At 44.7% G+C, this 20,719-nt stretch overlaps 1 protein-coding gene across 1 annotated transcript in view; it reads left to right on the forward strand.

Moving 5' to 3' along the window:
• Positions 1–1,220: 1,220 nt before the first annotated feature.
• The window catches only part of LOC147420288 (uncharacterized), a 52,167-nt gene continuing 32,668 nt past the window's right edge, over positions 1,221–20,719 (forward strand). The window contains exons 1-5 of the mRNA XM_086503975.1: positions 1,221–1,766; positions 1,923–2,060; positions 2,284–2,457; positions 2,542–2,679; positions 2,819–2,937. Of these exons, the coding sequence (XP_086360101.1) occupies positions 1,311–1,766; positions 1,923–2,060; positions 2,284–2,457; positions 2,542–2,679; positions 2,819–2,937 (1,025 nt within the window). The 5' untranslated portion in view covers positions 1,221–1,310. The remainder of the gene's footprint in view (positions 1,767–1,922; positions 2,061–2,283; positions 2,458–2,541; positions 2,680–2,818; positions 2,938–20,719) is intronic.

The following is a 20,719-nucleotide window of genomic DNA, read 5'->3' on the forward strand; positions in this document are numbered from 1 at the left end:
ACCCAAGTGAGTTGGTGATCGCGCCTACAAACTCTTATTACTTGTGCACTCTCGTATACATCCGGTGTTCATGTAAGTCGTTTACGCAAACGCTTGTATGGGGAGGACAATGCCATTGAACCTCCAGTCCAACCGCATGAACCTGAATGCATCTTAGACTATCGTGATTTACGGACTCGCCGTCATGTACGTCGACAAGCTTTAGTTAAGTGGAAAGATCGACCTGAAGAAAGCGTCACTTGGGAAAACATTAGTGTTTTGAAAAAGAAGTTTTAATTTTTGTTTTTGAGGATGAAAACACTTCTCCAAGGGGGAAATAATGTAAGGCCAAGGGCAACCTAGGGGGTCACGGACCTGGACCAAGGGCCTGGACAACTTGGAATGCGGACTGGGGATCCAATTGGACTAGGGCTAGCCACACGGTCTATATATAGGGTGGGAGGGAGGTGGACCTCCTAAGCTAGTCCCGTGGGGTCTTAGACTTATGGTTTTTTTGCTAGGTACACGGATCAAACTTGAGATATTATGATTGCAACATACTAAACATGGTACCAAGTAAAAAACAAGGTAACATGCTTTGATGAAAACAATGCACAAGCGCTCTCTCTCTCTCTCTCATCATTTTGTTAAGGGGGATGTATGCTCTTGTTGAATGGTGAAATGACACAACACACAAAATAGTAAACACATTCATGTACAAATGACGGAATGCACACAATAAAGTGAAATTGAGTTCATACTTCTTGGAAGCTAAGGCCCTTTTCAGACTGCGTGACGAGCTTCACCTTCCATAACTATGCTATTCACACCTATGCGTAAAAGAAAGAGCACAATAATTTTGAGCGAATCGTAATTCTGCAGCATGGCTAGCATGGATACCTCAAATGACGAGATTCAGAGCTCAATTCTCGAAGCTTTCTCGGCATTTTGTGTTGACAAAGAGCGTGGAAGGACTTTGTTTCCGAGGGGATGAGGGCACCTGTTGTTTGGTGGGTCTAGACTCTAGAAGTGCATAGGGATGAATCTCACCTATCCACAATGGCAAGGACGAATCGAACCTATCCACAATGGCAACACGCCCTTAATGCAATAGTTTTCCGTGCAGTCTGAACCCACGCTAAGGACAGATTTAGACATGCTCTGCATTTGGCAGCATTTTGGCTCGACTTAGCACTCTAGTTTCTATATATGCGTATATATAATTATCATTAAATTTTGATAAGCACCATTGCGCTTTTTGATACGCCGCTGACGGAGGAGGCCTGTAGCTTCTCTTTGCGCTCTCTCTCTCTCTCTCTCTCTCTCTCTCCATGGATTCCGATGGAGTTCCCGATGAGCTCATGAGTGCTCTTGCAGGCAGCAACAGTTCAAGCAGCCATGGCTGGCAGAAGGTGGTAAACACGAAGAAGGCAAAGAGGCAACAGGAGCAGGCCGCTGCAAAAACTGTCGGATCTGGGGGCCGCAATACTGGGATTAATGGCTCTGACAGCCGCGTTTTTCATACACTGGAGAAGGAGGCAGAGCAGAAGAGGGCTCATAAGGAGGCTATTCTTCGTGCTTACCATCAAGATTTGGCTACTTCGTCTGGAGCAACAATTAATTCAGAAAGCGATGATGATGCTGCAGATTTGAAGGCTGCAATGATTGATGCAGATCTCGAGAAGAAACCTAAGGTTAAAAAACCAAAGAAGCCCAAAATTACTGTTTTGGAGGCTGCATCAGCCATTGATGCAGATAACCTTGCCTCTTTCTTAGCTGAAATTTCGGTAAGATCCTTGCAGGCAGACCACAATGAGATCTATTAATCGTTGTTTTTTGAATTATTTTGCACGCACAATATTTATGGCATGTACATTTATGTGTTCAATGACGATCCTCGTGTCCATGGGTTTGATTTTACTGAATCTGCACATTGGTTTCAGGAATTGTTTGCAACCTCTCCAGGTGTGCAATTAATGCGTTTTGCTGACTACTTTGGAAGAGCATTCAGCCTAGTCACTCCTACACAGTTTGGATGGAACAAGATCTTGAAGGAGTCTTCCCTTGCCAAGGCTGTGGAGGTACTTTTCGGTTGAAACCTAGTGGCAAGTCACATTGCTTGCATCTATGCTTGGTCATTGCTGTCATGTCCTCTCCGAAGATTTTGAGAGGTTCTTGTAGTAAATTGTTGGTATTGAACCCTGAAGGATCACATTGGGCATAGTTTGCATTCATTATAAAATCAGAATTTGACTGAAAGAATCTCACAAATTGTGGCTAATGTGGACTTGTTGGCTGTGAAAGGTGCCACTGTGCTTTGTGCCCGAGTCCATTGTGAAAATTGCGTCTGATTGGGTAGCAACGAAGCCTTTGGATGCCCTTTGCGATTTTTTGATATGGGCCCTAGCTGATGTGCTAAGTGATATGCTGCCCACTAAGGGCTCAAAGTCAACAGTAACACTACAACATAAAACGAAGGTACACTATCATTGGAGAAATGTAGCAATTTTTATGTCTTGCAATGAAAGGTTACTGATTGTGAATACATCGTGCGTTCTTCAGGTAGGTGTGTTGGTGGTCTTAGCCCTTGTCTTGCGAAAGAGGTCAGACACACTGTTTCATTCAACTACAGCAATCAGAACGAACACTCAGTTTCTAGGGCAAGAAAAGCTAGTTTTTCTTGCATGGGCTTATGGACAAGTGAGTGTGTGCTCCTTTTGTTCAAGGGAAAGCTTGCATTTTTCTTGTTTTTGTATTTGTATATAGGCACCCCTGCTTTTTCTTGATATTGTTATTGTTCAGAACCCCAAGTTCAAGGTGTGACTTGTAATGATCATAGGCTGCCCAAGGAGACCTAGTAGCTGGAATGCAAGCTTGGGTTCAAAACCTCTTACCACTTGCATGTGGTAAGGCAAGCACACCTGCATCACGAGATCTTGCTCTCCAATTTGCGGAAAGGTATTTAAAGTGCTCAAATTTTAAGCAATCTAGGTTGTTTCAGTCGATTTCTGAAATCATCTAGAACTTGCGTGTATCAATTTTAACTAGCTGGAGGCTGCTCCGTGTCTTATCTAAATTCCTCTTTGTTCTGACTCTTTCAATATCATGTGACTGCTTATAATAAGATTTGTTCATAGAGAGGTTGAGCGTCAGCCCTTGAATTAGGAGGCAGACAGCTAGGAGAGAGCTCCATGGTGACTAGGCCGTTTGGGATGGTTGATTGGCCCCATTACTTTGGTGCCAGTTAGAGTCCCAAGTTCCAACACCGTGATATAAAATTGCTGCTTATGCAAACATTCTAGGGGTGACCGACACTCATTTCAAAGATAGATGATGCTATTCCAGATGTCTACTCATGTTATTTGCAGGGTGATATGCAGATGCTAGTTTCATGAGGGATGGTAAGGTTTGATGTGTCCACTATACGGTCATTATAGCCACATGCACTTTATGGTGACTTTTGCGATGGTAGTAATGTGTGTGAACACACTTAGTACCGCCGAGGTGCTTTTTCCCACACTAGGAAGCTTTTCCTTGTTAGAGTTCGTCACCTCTGTAGCCGGTCCTAGCGGAGTTGCTAGCGCACAAGTATCTCCGAGGGGCTGATCATAGGAAGTGATGATGCTATTCCAGATGTCTACTCATGTTATTTGCAGGGTGATATGCAGATGCTAGTTTCATGAGGGATGGTAAGGTTTAGTGTGTCCACTATACGGTCATTATAGCCACATGCACTTTATGGTGACTTTTGCGATGGTAGTAATGTGTGTGAACTCACTTAGTAACGCCGAGGTGCACACTAGGAAGCTTTTCCTTGTTAGAGTTCGTCACCTCTGTGGCCGGTCCTAGCGGAGTTGCTAGTGCACAAGTATCTCCGAGGGGCTGATCATAGGAAGTGATGGCTGATTTTTTGGCTGTGCCCGGCCTATGTGAGGTAGCTTTCTCATTTCCGACCTATCTCCGCCATTGTTTTGCTTGCCCTGTTTGGCGCCATGTGGTGTGCCTCTTGGTGGCTCCCTGTCTAGGGCATTTTTTCCTAGACCTCAATGCCTCTGGTTTGTCATCTATGGGGGGTTCCATGGTTTTTCCTGTTTTGCCTATATTCTGGATTGTGGGTTTTTAGGGGGGGTCGGGCAGCCTTGCTATAGGGGGGGGCACCCTTGTAACATTAGGTTTGAGCAACAACAATGTGAGCCTGCGTTTTGGCTCATTCTCTCTCTAGCAGGGTTTTCTCTCGCGTTTTTACCAGGTTGCCCTCCCTCTCCCTGTGCATTTGCGTTGTTTGCAAGTCCTCTCCTTCTGTGCCGTTGTCAGACATTTTTTGGATGAAAACATCGTTTTAGTGCCCCCACTGAGGAGCAAGTGCTCCCATGCTCCAATTCTTATGAAATATGTCTATTCTGCAGGCAGAGAATGTAAAGGGGATGTGGGTCTTTATGGACAACCGCTTATGTATGTGCAAACTGTGATTGCATTGCAGCCTTTGGAGGGTCGTGAGGTTTTGTGAAGCCAAGCATTGGGGGCGGATTACCCAGTGTGAGGTGGGGTACTGAGGTGGGGTACTGGAGCGATCCATCGACATCCCTTGAGCTTTCGACGTCACTTGGCAATCAAACATGGTGGACGAGTTTCCACAGTTTCATGGATTGCCTAATGAGAATGCATAGACTTTTATTGAAAAATTGGAAGTCAATTGCTTACTGCGAAATATACTAGACCAAGCTATATTGTTGCGGCTGCTTCAATACAGTTTACAGGATGAGGCAAAAGTTCGGTTACAAAATCATGAAGAGCTGGTGGAGGCACAAACTTTAGGGGTGGTTTTGGACTACTATGGTGAAGCAAGCTTTTATGGCACAGTACAGATCCATTGAAGTCTCTGATGAAGTTCAGCATGAAATTTTGGGGTACACTCAAAAGGTTAATCAAAGTGTTGATGATTTTGTCATGCAGTTCATGCGTTTATAGGATAAATGGGCCCGAGCTTTCGGGAATGAAATCCCTCCATCCATGTTAAAGAAGGACCGTTTTGTGGCAAACTTAAAAGAAAGTATAAAGTTCAAAGTTGAGCTAAAAAGGCCTCCTACCTTCGAGGAAGCAGTCACTATTGCCAGGGAGAAAGAATGGAAGGCTCAAAGTTTTAGTGAGTATGGAAAAGCAGTCTCTGTGTAAAGTAATGGTGGCCAAAAGGAGGAAAATCAGGCAGAGACTGGAGCCCAACCTGCTCAAAAGGTTGCTAATAGTGAACAGTTACAATGAAATATGCAGGATATGATGACCATGATACAGGAATTGCGACTCAGTGTTCTTGGAGGTGGAGGCGGTCGTGGACATGGTAGAGGAATGGCCCAACTATGTGAAGCTCAGCGTAATGTTAATGCGGGTCGTGGACAAGGCATCTTTGAGCCGCAGTGGAGGTTCATCCCTACTTGTTATAATTGTGGTGAACTTGGTTATATCTGCACTTATTGTTCAAAGCCAACAAGGATGAGAGATGATATGTTCTCACTACCCTAGCAGATTCCTAACAGGGCTAATGGTTATGCATTGGATATACGAGAAGATCAAGGCACTGAACAGGAAAAGCAGGCCTCAACCTCTGGTGGTCATGTGGGTATTGTCCGGGTTGAAAAGAAAGAAGCAGATATGCTGCCCGTAGGCAAAAGAGAGGGAGGACTATTATGCCGCTTCAGGTCCTAGCAAAAAGAAAGGGAAAGAGAAAGAGGGTGAAGATGCGTCACAACTCTGTGACGTGGCTGCCCAGTACACACACACCCCCTCTTGCAAAGGACCCCCCGGTTGGCTTACTGATGTGGTTGGCTGTAGGGCAGCCCCGAAAAATGCGGACTGACTGACACGTGGCAACATGTACGGACATCTGTGATTTACGGCGCTGTTTTTGGCAGTTTGCGTGGGTTGCTTTTCTACGCAAGAGAGAGGGGGGAGAGAGAGAGCTTCCCTTTATTTCCTAAAGGGAGAGCTTGTGAGAAACAGAAAGCTTTTGCTTTATTTTGGGCAAGGCTTTTGGGGTCTGCTTTTAGCATCCCTTGTAAACTCTTTAAATTGGTAGTTTGGGCTCTCACTTCTCAGAGCATCTGGACGCAGAGTCTGTTGCTAAATTGGCTTTATCTTACGGAAAAATAATTCTATATGAATTATTGGAATTTTAAGTGAGAGGGCTTTTCTCACTGGAGACATCCGAGTATAGAGTATTCCTAGTGCGTCATTTAAAGTAATGACGGGAACACTGAGAACGGGAATATCTGTAAGGCCACCAGGAACGGGTAATGCTCTGAGACGCAGAGTCTGTTGCTAAATTGGCTTTATCTTACGGAAAAATAATTCTAAATGAATTATTGGAATTTTAAGTGAGAGGGCTTTTCTCACTGGAGACATCCGAGTACAGAGTATTCCTAGTGCGTCATTTAAAGTAATGACGGGAACACTGAGAACGGGAATATCTGTAAGGCCACCAGGAACGGGTACTTCCGATGTGTCACATCGGATGGGTGACAGGGAGCATCGGAAAGAAGTATCCGACCATCCGGGAATGGACATCTCTGATGCGTCATAGGATGGGTGACATAGAGCATCGTGAAGGAGATTGTACCGTAAGTTTGGTAGGAAAGGACTAGGTGGTGGGTATTCCTGATGCGTCACAAGGTGGGTGACGGGTGCATCGGAAAGGGAATATCCATAGTCGGGAGGAAAATTCCGAACTGTGTTAGAATTGTGCACAAGGAAAAAGCAAGCACTTGAATGAAGATGGGTTCAAAGGAAACTTTGAGGAAAAACAGATGCTTTTTGAGAAAGCGGGATTGCCTTTCGGGAAAGCAGATGCTTTCCCGCGAGGAAGTCTATGTCTGCATTGCAACTGTACATGTGATTGCATCCAAGGACGCCTGGGAAGTGCTGTGAAAGCATTGTTTTTAACTTATAAGGTTTTATTGAGTTTTTGGACAGATTCACACCATTTTTAAAGGTGACCGACCGCCCACTTAATAAGTGGGCAGCCATCTGATAAATAAGGCAACAGATCAGCCAGCGTTTTCTCTCTCTCTTTTTCTGGCAGAGCAGTGAAAAAAAAAAAACGAAAAAAAAAAACCGGCCGCGATCTCTACGCGAGCAGCTATTCGTGCCCGCGGCTAGGAGCTATAAAAGCATCACATGTCCTCACTCAGAGGGGAGGATCAATCTTTGCAAGGAGGAGATGCTGTTGCAGATTTCAGCCGTAAAGAAGACGTTGCCGGTGATGCCCATGGCTGCCCCAAGTGTACCAGATGTCGCCAAGACCCAGTGCGCGAGTTCCCTCGCGAAGAAGTGCCTACGAAGCGTGTTACCATCGTGACAAGTTGCTGTTTTTCTCTGTTTTCAGCCCATAAACGTCGTAGACGGGGCTGATTTACGAGAAGGAACCCGAGAACCACCTCTTTTGTGTGTAGGATTGGAAGAGAGGATTTTCTATGGAGAGATCTCTTCCGGGGAATTGCTTTTCGAGAACGGAGTTGCGTTTCGAGCGTCGAGACTTTGAAGGTAACGATTTTCATGCTGTGAACTCTGAGTATTTGTTTGCAGGTGTACTTCCTCTTAGTGAGGGAGTAGGAGCAGAGGAAGGTATGAGCCTCTGGAGGAGAAAAGCGCTCTGAGGAACTAGAGCCAGATCAGCCCAAGGGTTTCGTACCCGAGTTTGGGAAGTAGATCCACGGATCGGAGAGAGGTAGTCTCTCAAGTTGTGATCCGGAAGTTGGGATTCCCAAGTAAGGACTTCGTGTTCGGGAAAGCAGAGTTGTTCTGCGGGAAGGAGACTCTGGAAAGAGAGTTGGAAAAGAGTTGCAGGGATGCCATGACCTGAGTCTGGAAGGTGAGATCCAGAGGCGAGAACCTTGATTCTCGAGGAATTGGAATAAGGAACGGAAGTTCCTTGGAATAGGGTTTTGCCCTAGGAATCGGAAGCTGAGGCTTCTGGGAACCATCAAGTCTTATTCGAGAACGAACGTGGTAATACGTTCGGTTCAAGTGCTTGTATAGACTTCTCCTCAGTAATAAAGATATTATTACGGGGGGGGGACCAGCCCATCTTCTGGTCCCCAGTACTGTGTCGATCTTCTCACTCTATCTCTCTCTCTATTTATTTCTCTCTATATCCTGTGGCTTTAGTAATAAGTGATAAATCCTATTTATCCGAATGTATTATATATTGTTATGCGCTCCCGTTTGTGACAGTGGTATCGAGCATGGTCTCCTCTCTTTCTCTGTAAAGAGGACGACTCTGGGAAGATACGGGAAGAAGCCATGACAAGCCAAGAGAGAAGTAAGCAGGCGGAAACCTAAGTCCTGCAGGAAAAGCTCGCAGAGTTGGAATTTTTTTTTCTCTTTGCAAGAAGGCGACACAAGATTTGGGATTCTGTGAGAAGGCGACAAGAGCATGATGATGCTCAAGAACCTAGAGATCCAAGGAGCGGAATGCTCGAGATTCTTCAGAATCCAGAAAATATCCATGAACGTCAATCGAGAACTATAGCCATGAAATCCCGTCATTCCGGGAAGGATATGAAGAAGGTCTCTAGACCTAGGAACACTTCCAGTCAAGTTTGATACTTTTGACGGAAGGGAAGATGCCCCGAAAGCTACCACTTTGATTCGACAAGTTTGAAGTTGCCTTTGCAAACGGCAATTTCTGAAAAAGCGTCGAAGATGAGGCATGTGATTAAACACCTCAAGGGGATTGCAAGTACTTGGTGGTATACCAAAGCTCTGCAAGGAACTTACAACAAGACTTGGATTCAATTCAAGGCTGAATTTTTCGACAAATTTTTTTCCTCTACACTTTGAGGAAGGCATCCAAGAAGATTGGGATCGGTTTGCCCAATAGGAACACGAGTGAGTCAAAGCAAGTAGTGGTTCTCTCTTGCCAAGGTAGCTCCATTCTTGATCCTCTCTGAGGAAGGAAAGATGAACAAATTTAACGAAGGACTTTTGCTCGAATTTGTAAACCCATCCGCAAGATACTTTGCAGCAGATGGTGGAGTCAGCAATACAAAGCTGAAAGTGTACACCTTAGTGTACATAGAATCCAATCCCCGTGGTGGGACGGGAAACATTGAACACAAAAAGTTTGGAGTAAGGGAATTAAATCTAACTCTTGAGTTCTTGAATAGAAGACCCTTGAACTTTAAGTGAGAGGGTAGGTTTTTAATCAAAGTTACATCTTTGAGGAAATCATAAAGTGCATTATGCTTGTTTGCTGTTTTGCACGAGGTATGGTTGTGTCTAACCAGGACAATCACTCTCGAGTGTTTATGAGAGTAAGGTTGAGTCAGAACATTGTTTATACGATGAATTGCTTTGCTTAACCATCCGGAAGGTCCATGATTGATCTGGTATTAGGTAGTTCTCCAACAAATTACCTGCTATTGCGGGTAGGAAATTATGAAGGAACCATTCTGAGTTTTCAAGCAAAGAAAAGCTTTCATGAAGCTTGAGTACTCTTCAAGCCCACACCCCCTACCCGGTAAGGGAAGATATGGTAGTGCTTTTTGCACAAGTGAATGAACACTCTCTTTACGAGGGAAGGAACAAGCGACGACTACGGCATGTGCTTGAGGAATCCAAGGATTAAAATCCTAGATTATTTGATGAGCGGGTTTTGCTCTAAGATCGAGCCAAGTGATTGTCAAGTTGAGCGTCTTCGCTCTAAGGATCTTACGAAGGGAAGGTAATTTCCCAGGTTCACCAAAACTCTAACACAGCTTAAGAATTATGTACACCTTTGGGTACATGGATAACACACAAAGATACAGACCTATGCCAAGGTGGGTCATCTACCAGTTGAATTTTTTTTCTGCTAAACGGAATGAGATGAACTAACTTCCTTTTCAGGAACTCGACGGGAGTTTGGTATACTCTCTTGAGCGCCTTTTTATGCGCAAGGATATTCCGACACGAGAATCTCTATTTGAGATGTGTTCGGTAGAAGGATTCTCTACGGAGAAGTGCTTTTACCATTATAGTAGCAACTTTTGGTTACTACGGAGAAGTGCTTTTACCATTATAGTAGCAACTTTTGGTTGCGGTATATGTTTCTCCATGAGAAGGTCACGTAGCATTTACACGATGCTGGAATAAATTCGAACTATTATGTTCATAAGAATATAGTTTGCCAACCGTTTCAAAATGGTAAGAATTACATATGGGAGAACATCCTTGAGATTCAAAGAGGGTTCGCTCTATTGTGAACCGGGTCTGAACGTACGTTCAAAAAATGCTATGGCTAGAATCCTATCTGCCTGAGATTTTGCAAGTTGTCATTGATGCTTGCAAGGTGAATCATTTTTTATGATTTTGCAAGAAAGAGACGCTAATGGGCGTCGGGAAAACACTGCAAGTGGTAATAACTCGCAGGAGAATAAGATTGGAAGGAAGTGCCGCTGTGCACAAGGAATCTGTTGGAATTAGGGTTGCAGAGAAACACACACAGCTTGGAGAAGACGAAGGAAGCTCAAGGCACACAATAGAGAGTGTGTTACTTAGTGCGCAATGGAAAGATAGATAGCCCTAGAGTGATGGGCGTATATACAATGCACGGGGGAAAAAACCTCCTAAAGAGGGAAAAAATGCCCCGGCGGTCCTAGTGTGTTCACACACATCACTACCACATGTATATGGTAACAAATCCCCCCTGGAGTGATGCGGTGAACGAGAGCTGGCACATGAGTAAAGGGAAGTGCCATGCCCTGAGGACAGGATCAGTCCACAAAGGGGAGTAAGCCCAAAGCTTTGCGGAAAGCTTCAAGCTTCTCACGAGACAATGCCTTTGTGAAAAGATCTGCAAGGTTGTCCTGTGTTGGCACATAAGCCAAGCTGATCTCTCCTGCTGAGAGCCTCTCCCTGACATAGTGGTAATGCACCTCAATGTGCTTTGTGCGAGCATGAAAAACTGGGTTCCTCGCAACTGCCAATGCGCTCTGACTGTCAGTGTAGATAGTGTTGGCAGTGTCCTGTCCAACACCCAAGTCAGCCATAAGGCGTCTGAGCCATACACACTCAACCGTAGCTGTGAAGACTGCCCTGTACTCAGCCTCACAACTCGAAGTGGCCACAGTAGGTTGCTTCTTGCTCAACCATGATATACATGAACTGCCAAGCATGAAACAAAAACCACTTGTGGACACTCGCGTGTCAAAACAACCAGCCCAATCTGAGTCCGAAAAAGCATGTAAGTCTGGCGGCAATGATCCCCCCTTGGGATAAAACAAGCCAAGATGTAAAGTGCCACTAAGGTAGCGGAAAATCCTCTTGACAGCCTGCCAATGCTTAGACCCTGGGCTATGCATAAATCTGCTGACCTGCGAGACTGCAAACTGAATATCTGGCCTCGTGTTGCATACATAAATGAGGCAGCCAACAGCAGTTTGGTAAAGAGTGACATCAGCAGGATCGCCAGCATCATGTAGACTCAACTTCAAACCTGTTTCCATGGGAGTGGCAATAGGTTTGCAATCCTCAAGTCCAAACTTACATAGCAATGTCTCTATGTAACTTTTCTGACACAAGGCAATACCACCATCACACTGCTTAAACTGTATACCCAAGTAATGATGCAACAGCCCCAAATCTTTCATCTTGAAAGTAGCATTCAAATCAGCCTTAAATTCAGCAATATGTCCCTCATTTGGTCCAGTGATCAGCAAATCATCAACATAAAGAACCACAATGAGAAATACATCATCCTCACGCTTTACATACAATGTGCTTTCTGTTGGACTGTTACGAAAGCCTCGTTTAACCAAATGAGTGTCAGCTTTCTCATACCAAGCACGAGGAGATTGCTTCAACCCATACAAAGCCTTCTTACATTTGCACACTTTGTCCTCTTGTCCTTTTATGACAAAACCGCGAGGCTGCGTTACATAAACTTCCTCAAATATGTCACCATTCAAGAAAGCAGTAACAATGTCTGATTGATGTACATCCCAACCAAAATGAGCTGCCAATGCACATAGAAAACGCACAGTAGTCATACGACAAGTGGGAGCAAAAGTCTCTTCATAATCTATGCCTTTTTGTTGTGCATAACCCTTTGCAACAAGTCGAGCCTTATGGCGATCGATCTCACCATCCGGCTTGCGTTTCAACTTGTAAACCCACTTCGTACCAATGGCCTTTTTGCCAAGAGGCAAATCACATAAAGTCCATGTGTCATTCTCTATAAGTGCATCATATTCTGATTTCATGGCAGCAATCCAATTTTCTGAATTCTGTGCTTCATCAAAAGACAGAGGCTCCTCAACATCATGTAAACTAGACACAGCCAAAGCATAACAATCTGATGCATAAGATGCATGGCGAGAGCCTGAACGAGTACGACTAGATAAAGGTGCATCCAATTTACTGTCACGCAAAGTGTGCACCAGCCATTTTGGCATACCTCTAGCCTGCTCATTTTCAGCCCTTTCCTCATCAAGTACATCATGTACATCTGCATCAGTAATAGGCTGTTCTAAAACATTTTCAGAAACCCCCATAGGCTGTACATTTGCCTCATTGGAACTTACATTCGTATTTCCACCACTGAAAAGAGGCAACAAAGTGTCATAGATGTCCTGTGAGCTTACATTACTGTCTCTAGTACATGACAGCAAGGGTTGAACAGAATCTTCCACAAACACTACATCCCGTGAAACCAAAATACGTTTTGTTTGTGGATGATACAACCTGTAACCTTTGCTTTCAGCACTATAACCAACAAAAATACATTTGACAACCTTATCATCCAATTTTCTGCGCTGCACTTGTGGCACCAAAGCATATGCCAAACAGCCAAAAACACGCATGTGCTCAATAGAAGGTTTTCTATCATGCCATGCTTCATATGGAGTAATAGACTGCAAAGCTTTCGTAGGACACCTGTTAAGTACATAAGTGGCACACATGATGGCCTCAAGCCAAAAAGAATGCGGCAAAGCTTGACTTTTGACCATACATCGTGCCATTTCCGTTAGTGACCTGTTTTTCCTCTCAGCAACACCATTTTGCTGAGGTGTATAAGGCACTGTACATTGGTGTTTTATCCCACGACTAGCCAGAAATGCATTAAATTCATGAGACATATACTCCCCCCCTCGATCGGAACGGAGGGTGCCCATAGTACATTTTGAGACATTTTCAGCCATAGCCAAAAATTGTTTGAAGCACATAAAAACTTCGGACTTCGCTTTAAGCGGAAATACCCACGCATGCCTGGAGTAATCATCAATGAAAGTCACGAAGTACAGGTAATTGCCCAAGGACGGAGTTTGCATGGGCCCACAAACGTCACTATGCACAAGCTGCAACCTGCATGTGGCCCTAACTGAACCATCCTTTGGAAACTTAGAACGCTGCATTTTACCCAGAATACAGCCTTCACAAACATGTTTGATAGGTGCTTCAAGAGGCGGCAAAGAAGCAACCATATCAGATTTCTGCAAACGCAGCAAACTGGCAAAATTCAGATGACCAAAACGTGCATGCCAAAGTTTTGCATCTGAAATAGCCCTTGAATCTGCAACAGCATTTGCAAAATTTTGTCCACACTTGTCATACAAAGTGAGCTTATACAGCCCACGGCACAAAAGCCCAGATGCAACAATTTCATCACCAAAACTGAGATCATGAACTGTACATCTGTCATCCACAAATTTGACTACAAGTCCAAGTCTAGCAAGTGCGGATACAGACAATAGATTCTTCTTGATCCCAGGTACATAAAGTGCATCAACAAGTGTGAAGGAACTGCCATTAGCAGCAGTGAGCACAATCTTTCCAACTCCCTGAACTGGATAAGAGGCGTTGTTGGCACAAGTGACTGAATTCCCATGAGGGACAGACTCGAGAGAGGTAAACAATTCACGATGTGAGGTAATGTGCTTTGTAGCACCACTGTCGAAATACCACACATGTGAATCTGCAGCAACTGACAAGCATGCATCATGGACAGCAGGATTGTAAGTGCACTCTGCGCTAAAAGCCCATTCTGCATCAACATCAGCATCACAATCTCCTTTCACAGAAGACTCAACAATGGCTGCATTTGTAGTGGAACCAGCATTTGCAGTGGAACCACCCTCTTTCTTCTTAGCCTCTTTGGCCTTCAACTTAGGACACGACTTGATCAAGTGATCATTGGCTTTACAATAATGGCAACGCATCTTCTTTTTGCCCTTATCACCAGAATTGCCAGACGAAGTGCTGCCAGTAGAAGCATTAGGAACAGAATTTTTGCCACTCGCAGCAGAACCATAAGAAGTGGCTGCATTACTGTTACCACCCTTTCTTTGAGAAGCAATAAAAGCCTGTTCAACTGCACGCTGCCTAGTCCTGTTTTTTCTAGAAAGTGACTCTTGCAACAGCAATGTGCATAATGCATCAAACTTGACAACTTCAGGATTTCCTTGGGTCATCAGTCTCCAAGTACTAGCAAAAGTCTGGTAGGAATCTGGTAAGGCATCAAGAACAGTCTGCACAAGGGAACTGTCAGAAATGACTTCACCTGCAGAAATGAGTTGCTCATTGATATCCTTGACACTAGCAAGGAAAGTGTCCATATCATCTTCCTCATGCATAATCTTCGACTCTAGCTCTTTACGCAGCAAAGCAATTTTAGCCTCATTGCGGCTTGCATAAAGACTTGCTAGAATATCCCAAGCCTGTTTTGCAGATTTTGCTGAACGGATGTGAGGAATAATGATGCGCTTCACAGACAACGCAATCAATGCATGAGCCTGCGCATCCTTAACATCCCAACGAGCTTGTTCTGCTGTAGGCAAAACAACTCTAACAGCTGCAATCCTTGCAGCAAGACCTGCAACATCCTCAACATCGCCTACATCTTCAGAACCAGGACGTACATCAATGCCCTGCATAATGTTCCAGACACCTTTTGACACAAGAACATGTTGCATCATATAAGCCCACATAGGGTAGTTGTCCCCATCCAACCTGTCCTCAGCAGCAAACATCTTGAACACATCTGTGTTGTTGTTGTCAGCCATGGTAAATGCTGCACCTGATGTGAAAACTGCCCGAAAATAGAAGAAATGGAGCGGGAACAACTTGTGCTATATAGCACAAACCGTAGAAGACTATAAGGCACCTGTTATGCAGAAAACGGCACTGACAGAAAATCTGCACAAAATGACGAAATAGCCTGTGCAGTACTGCCCGTAGTGGAAACGGAGGCCGAAATGAGCCCAAATCAAAATTCTGAGCAGACCGGGCTCTTCGAGCTTCCCCAAAATAGTTGTCGACCTGCGAACGCTCGCCAAAGCTCACTGAAATCGGAGAAAGTGAGCAGGCGTGTGCTGGAGCAGCTGGCGACTAAGCCCGGGAGGACGTGACCTGCTCTGATACCAATTGTTGGAATTAGGGTTGCAGAGAAACACACACAGCTTGGAGAAGACGAAGGAAGCTCAAGGCACACAATAGATAGTGTGTTACTTAGTGCGCAATGGAAAGATAGATAGCCCTAGAGTGATGGGCGTATATACAATGCACGGGGGAAAAAACCTCCTAAAGAGGGAAAAAATGCCCCGGCGGTCCTAGTGTGTTCACACACATCACTACCACATGTATATGGTAACAGAATCTTCGGATTGGAACTGTCCGCCTACGTTGAGCGACGGCCCCGAACAAGAACCTTCTTTAAGGTGATCGCAGACTTTGTTTGTGAAGGAAGATATCGAGATTAATACTCATGATTTGAGCATTCTCGGGACACAAGAGGTTTAATACCCCTAGACTAACAGCGCAAGATTATGCGCAAGGACAGATACCTAGATTGATTTCTAGGAGGATTATTCTTCTCGAGGTTGAGAAGGCGAAAGGGAGGTTTAATACCCTCTGGACTAACATCGTAGGATTATGTGCAAGGACAGATACCTAGATTGATTTCTAGAAGGATTATTCTTCTCGAGTTAACAGATTCTCGGATGAGGAAACTTTCGATCTATTGGAAAGACGCGAATGACGAGTTCTTACATGGCTCGTAAGTTTGATAATTGCTGAAGGATATCCTCGAGGTACTAGAGGAAGGACATGAACCGGTAATGTAAGTATTTTCTGTTTAAATTAATTTTAAAGTTCTCTTTTGAGAAAGAACTAGCTCAACTTACAATTGAGCAAGATTTGGAATCTTTCCGGTTTCTCCCTGGCAGTTTAGTTGGAGCTCTACAGTTGAGGACAACTGTTTATAAGTGAGGGATGTTGCTAAATTGGCTTTATCTTACGGAAAAATAATTCTAAATGAACTATTGGAATTTTTTGTGAAAGGGCTTTTCTCACCGGAGACATCCGAGTACAGAGTATTCCTAGTGCGTCATTTAAAGTAATGACGGGAACACTGAGAACGGGAATATCTGTAAGGCCACCAGGAACGGGTACCTTTGATGCGTCACATCGGATGGGTGATAGGGAGCATCGGAAAGAAGTATCCGACCATCCGGGAACGGACATCTCTGATGCGTCATAGGATGGGTGACATAGAGCATCGTGAAGGAGATTGTACCGTAAGTTTGGTAGAAAAGGACTAGGTGATGGGTATTCTTGATGCGTCACAAGGTGGGTGACGGGTGCATCGGAAAGGGAATATCCATAGTCGGGAGGAAAATTCCGAACTGTGTTAGAATTGTGCACAAGGAAAAAGCAAGCACTTGAATGAAGATGGGTTCAGAGGAAACTTTGAGGAAAAAACAGATGCTTTTTGAGAAAGCGGGATTGCCTTTCGGGAAAGCAGATGCTTTCTCGCGAGGAAGTCTATGTCTGCATTGCAACTGTGCATGTGATTGCATCCAAGGACGCCTGGGAAGTGCTGTGAAAGCATTGTTTTTAACTTATAAGGTTTTATTGAGTTTTGGACAGATTCAGACCATTTTTAAAGGTGATCGACCGCCCACTTGATAAGTGGACAGCCATTTGATAAATAAGGCAACAGATCAGCTAGCGTTTTCTCTCTCTTTTTTTGGCAGAGCAGTGAAAAAAAAAACGAAAAAAAAATTTGAAAAAAAAAAAGGCGCGATCTCTACGCGAGCAGCTATTCGTGCCCGCGGCTAGGAGCTATAAAGGCATCACATGCCCTTACTCAGAGGGGAGGACCAATCTTTGCAAGGAGGAGATGTTGCTGCAGATTTCACCCGTCCATGGCTGCCCCAAGTGTACCAGATGTCGCCAAGACCCAGTGCGCGAGTTCCCTCGCGAAGAAGTGCCTACGAAGCGTGTTACCATCGCGACAAGTTGCTGTTTTTCTCTGTTTTCAGCCCATAAACGTCGTAGATGGGGCTGATTTACGAGAAGGAACCCGAGAACACACCTCTTTTGTGTGTAGGATTGGAAGAGAGGATTTTCTATGGAGAGATCTCTTCCCGGGAATTGCTTTTCGAGAACGGAGTCGCGTTTCGAGCGTCGAGACTTGAAGGTAACGATTTTCATGTTGTGAACTCTGAGTATTTGTTTGCAGGTGTACTTTCTCTTAGTGAGGGAGTAGGAGCAGAGGAAGGTATGAGCCTCTGTAGGAGAAAAGCGCTCTGAGGAACTAGAGCCAGATCAGCCCAAGGGTTTCGTACCCGAGTTTGGGAAGTAGATCCACGGATCGGAGAGAGGTAGTCTCTCAAGTTGTGATCCGGAAGTTGGGATTCCCAAGTAAGGACTTCGTGTTCGGGAAAGCAGAGTTGTTCTGCGGGAAGGAGACTCTGGAAAGAGAGTTGGAAAAGAGTTGCAGGGATGCCATGCCCTGAGTCTGGAAGGTGAGATCCAGAGGCGAGAACCTTGATTCTCGAGGAATTGGAATAAGGAACGGAAGTTCCTTGGAATAGGGTTTTGCCCTAGGAATTGGAGGCTGAGGCTTCCGGGAACCATCAAGTCTTATTCTAGAACGAACGTGGTAATACGTTCGGTTCAAGTGCTTGTATAGACTTCTCCTCAGTAATAAAGATACTATTACGAGGGGGGACCAGCCCATCTTCTGGTCCCCAGTACTGTGTCGATCTTCTCACTCTCTATCTCTCTCTCTATTTATTTCTCTCTATATCCTGTGGCTTCAGTAATAAGTGATAAATCCTATTTATCCGAATGTATTATATATTGTTATGCGCTCCCGTTCGTGACAGAGTCTGAGAGTGAGTCCCGACTACTCGCTTGTACTTTGAGTTGCATATTAATACAAAAAGAAATACCGAAAGGGACGTTGGTCTTTGGGGCCAATATCTCTAGGCACGGAACTCCCTCGGGCCAGTGTCGAATCAATTGTGAACTGTGAATTGTTTTGAAGTGATTATTTGTGGTGTCGCGGTAGATTCTTGACTTGGAGTGTCCCAAGTGTCCAAGTCTGTTACAATGGTATATGAGTGCCACTGATTTCTCTTCTACCCGGAAATGCGATCTTTTTTTATGCGGCACTTATGGCTTCAGACAGAGATCTTTCGACTCCCTCTGCATGTGGAGATGCGGGAGGAGAGCACGAAGAAGATTCACGCGAGGAGTACGGCCCGCCTCCGCCTACTCAGGCGGAGCTTGAAGAGATGGAGCGTCGACGACTGATCAACGACGCAGGAAAGATGATGTTAAATTTTGCGAAGGACTCGAAATATGCAGAATTTATGACTCAAACCTCCTTCGACTAGGTGTATATGCACAGTGGCAGCAGACCACTGAACCACCCCCAAAACCAGTACTCAAGAAACCTCCTACCCCAAGGATGTTTACTTACTGAGCAAGAATTAGAAAGGTGGTTGATGCACGGATTTCTCAACTTTTTGACGCGCAGACAAAGCAAAAACGCACGACAAAAAGCAAAAGAAAGGAATTGACTTCCATGAGGCATGCGAAACGGGGTTTTGCCATTCACTCTGGCAGTTTGACCTACCCCACAGATGAAATCATGACACGAAGGAATGAACAAACTTCGAACAATGAAAGTAGAAAGAAGAAGAGTAACCCAAAAAAGAAAGAAAAGGATGCACTACCCAAGTTTACTCTTTCACAGAGAGCTCTTTACATCAAAGAGGGGAAGTGCTTTGGATGCGGGGAAACTGGGCATATCTCCGCGAAGTGCCCTAAAAAGGCACTGAAAGAATAGAATGACAAGGATGAAGACATGCCAGAGACTTCGAGAGCAGCTGAGGACCATGGACGAAAAGGCAAGATGAAAGCAGGACTGGTTCCAGATTGCATGGGTACTGACCCTAGCACGATTGATGAGAGTATAAAACTTTGCCAAGCTTGGGACAAAGTGAAAGACCAAGAAGCTCTGATTTTCTTTGATGGAGGAGCCAAGGCAAACTCCATTTGACCTGAATTGGCGGCGTGGCTCGAGATCACACCCGATCCGATGGGACCATTAGCAGAGGTAGTTCTAGCGGCACCCGGCAGGGACGTAGCCATTACACCGGCAAACTTCGGTTGCATTGTCAGGGGTATTTGGGGCATGAGGACTTCTACATAATGCCTTTGGAAGGTTGTGATGTCCTCTTAGGAATTCCCTGGTACCACAAGAACAATGCTGTGGTCGACTATCTAGCGAGGAAAGCGACTTTGACCACAGAGAAGGGCAGAACCATTGTACCCGATGTGAAACCTAAGGGTGAGTCTATCCCTATTGTATCGGCTTCGGCCATTTCAAAATTAATGAAATCCAGTCTGTTTGTTTACTCGATCTTCTTGAGAGAGATGAATGATGAGAATAGGACAAATATGTCTGAACTTGATAAAGAACGCCAATATTTTCTCCACACTCATGCCGATTGCTTCTTAGAGGGCTTGCTAGGCGAGTTACCACCTCCTTGTCGTGAGGATCATACTATTGATTTGATACCTGGAAGCACACCACCGAACCGGCCACCTTACCGTGTGAGCCGAGCCCAGCATGTAGAAATTATGAATCAAGTGAAAGACCTCTTGGAAAAGGGTCTTGTCCAGCCTAGTACTTCACTGTATTGCTCTCCAGTGTTGTTGGTTTTGAAGAAAGACGGATCTTGGAGAATGTGCATTGATTATTGAGCTCTCAACAAAATCACCATCAAGAACAGATTTCCGATTCCTAGGATCGATCATATACTTGATAGATTACAGGGATCCTCGTGCTTTAATAGGATCATACATGACTTGGATGACAATGACAAGCATGATGATTTGCATGATCAAGATGTGATTTCTCACAAGATTTGCAGGAAGATGATGTGATTTTTCACAAGGATGATGGTTTAGTTGATGCTTTTTCTAGCAAAGCTAACCTCATTGCAGATTCGATAGATCACGACGAACCGATCTTGGCTCTCGAGTCGAGGTCCAAAGAACCCCCACAGGAAGTACTATGTGTTCGTATGATTAGTCAGCACGCATTGTTCGAGTGTCTCATTCGTGATGCTTTCCGTATTTTAGTCACCGTCCTTATGTGATCCCTTTTCATAGGCATGACATGTTGCACGTTGAACACGATTCACTCATGAATGAGCACGGATGTATGCGGATGATTCATGAAAAGATGAAATGTTTGCACCCAAGGAATTCACATTCCATGTCTCTTCCTTGGCATGACACAGTATCCGAAAGATCACAAGAAAGATTGGGCATCAAGAATCTGCATTCCCATTGTGATTTGCCACCGTTGATTCATTTAGATAAAAAAGACAAGTTTCGACCCCATTGTTTGCGTGTGTTTGATGAGCGGTTTGGCACTCCGTCTCTCTGTTCATCTACATTGTATGCACAG

Source organism: Adiantum capillus-veneris, chromosome 28, assembly GCF_014529385.1.
Source record: "Adiantum capillus-veneris isolate H3 chromosome 28, ASM1452938v2, whole genome shotgun sequence".
Taxonomy (NCBI): Eukaryota; Viridiplantae; Streptophyta; class Polypodiopsida; order Polypodiales; family Pteridaceae; genus Adiantum; species Adiantum capillus-veneris.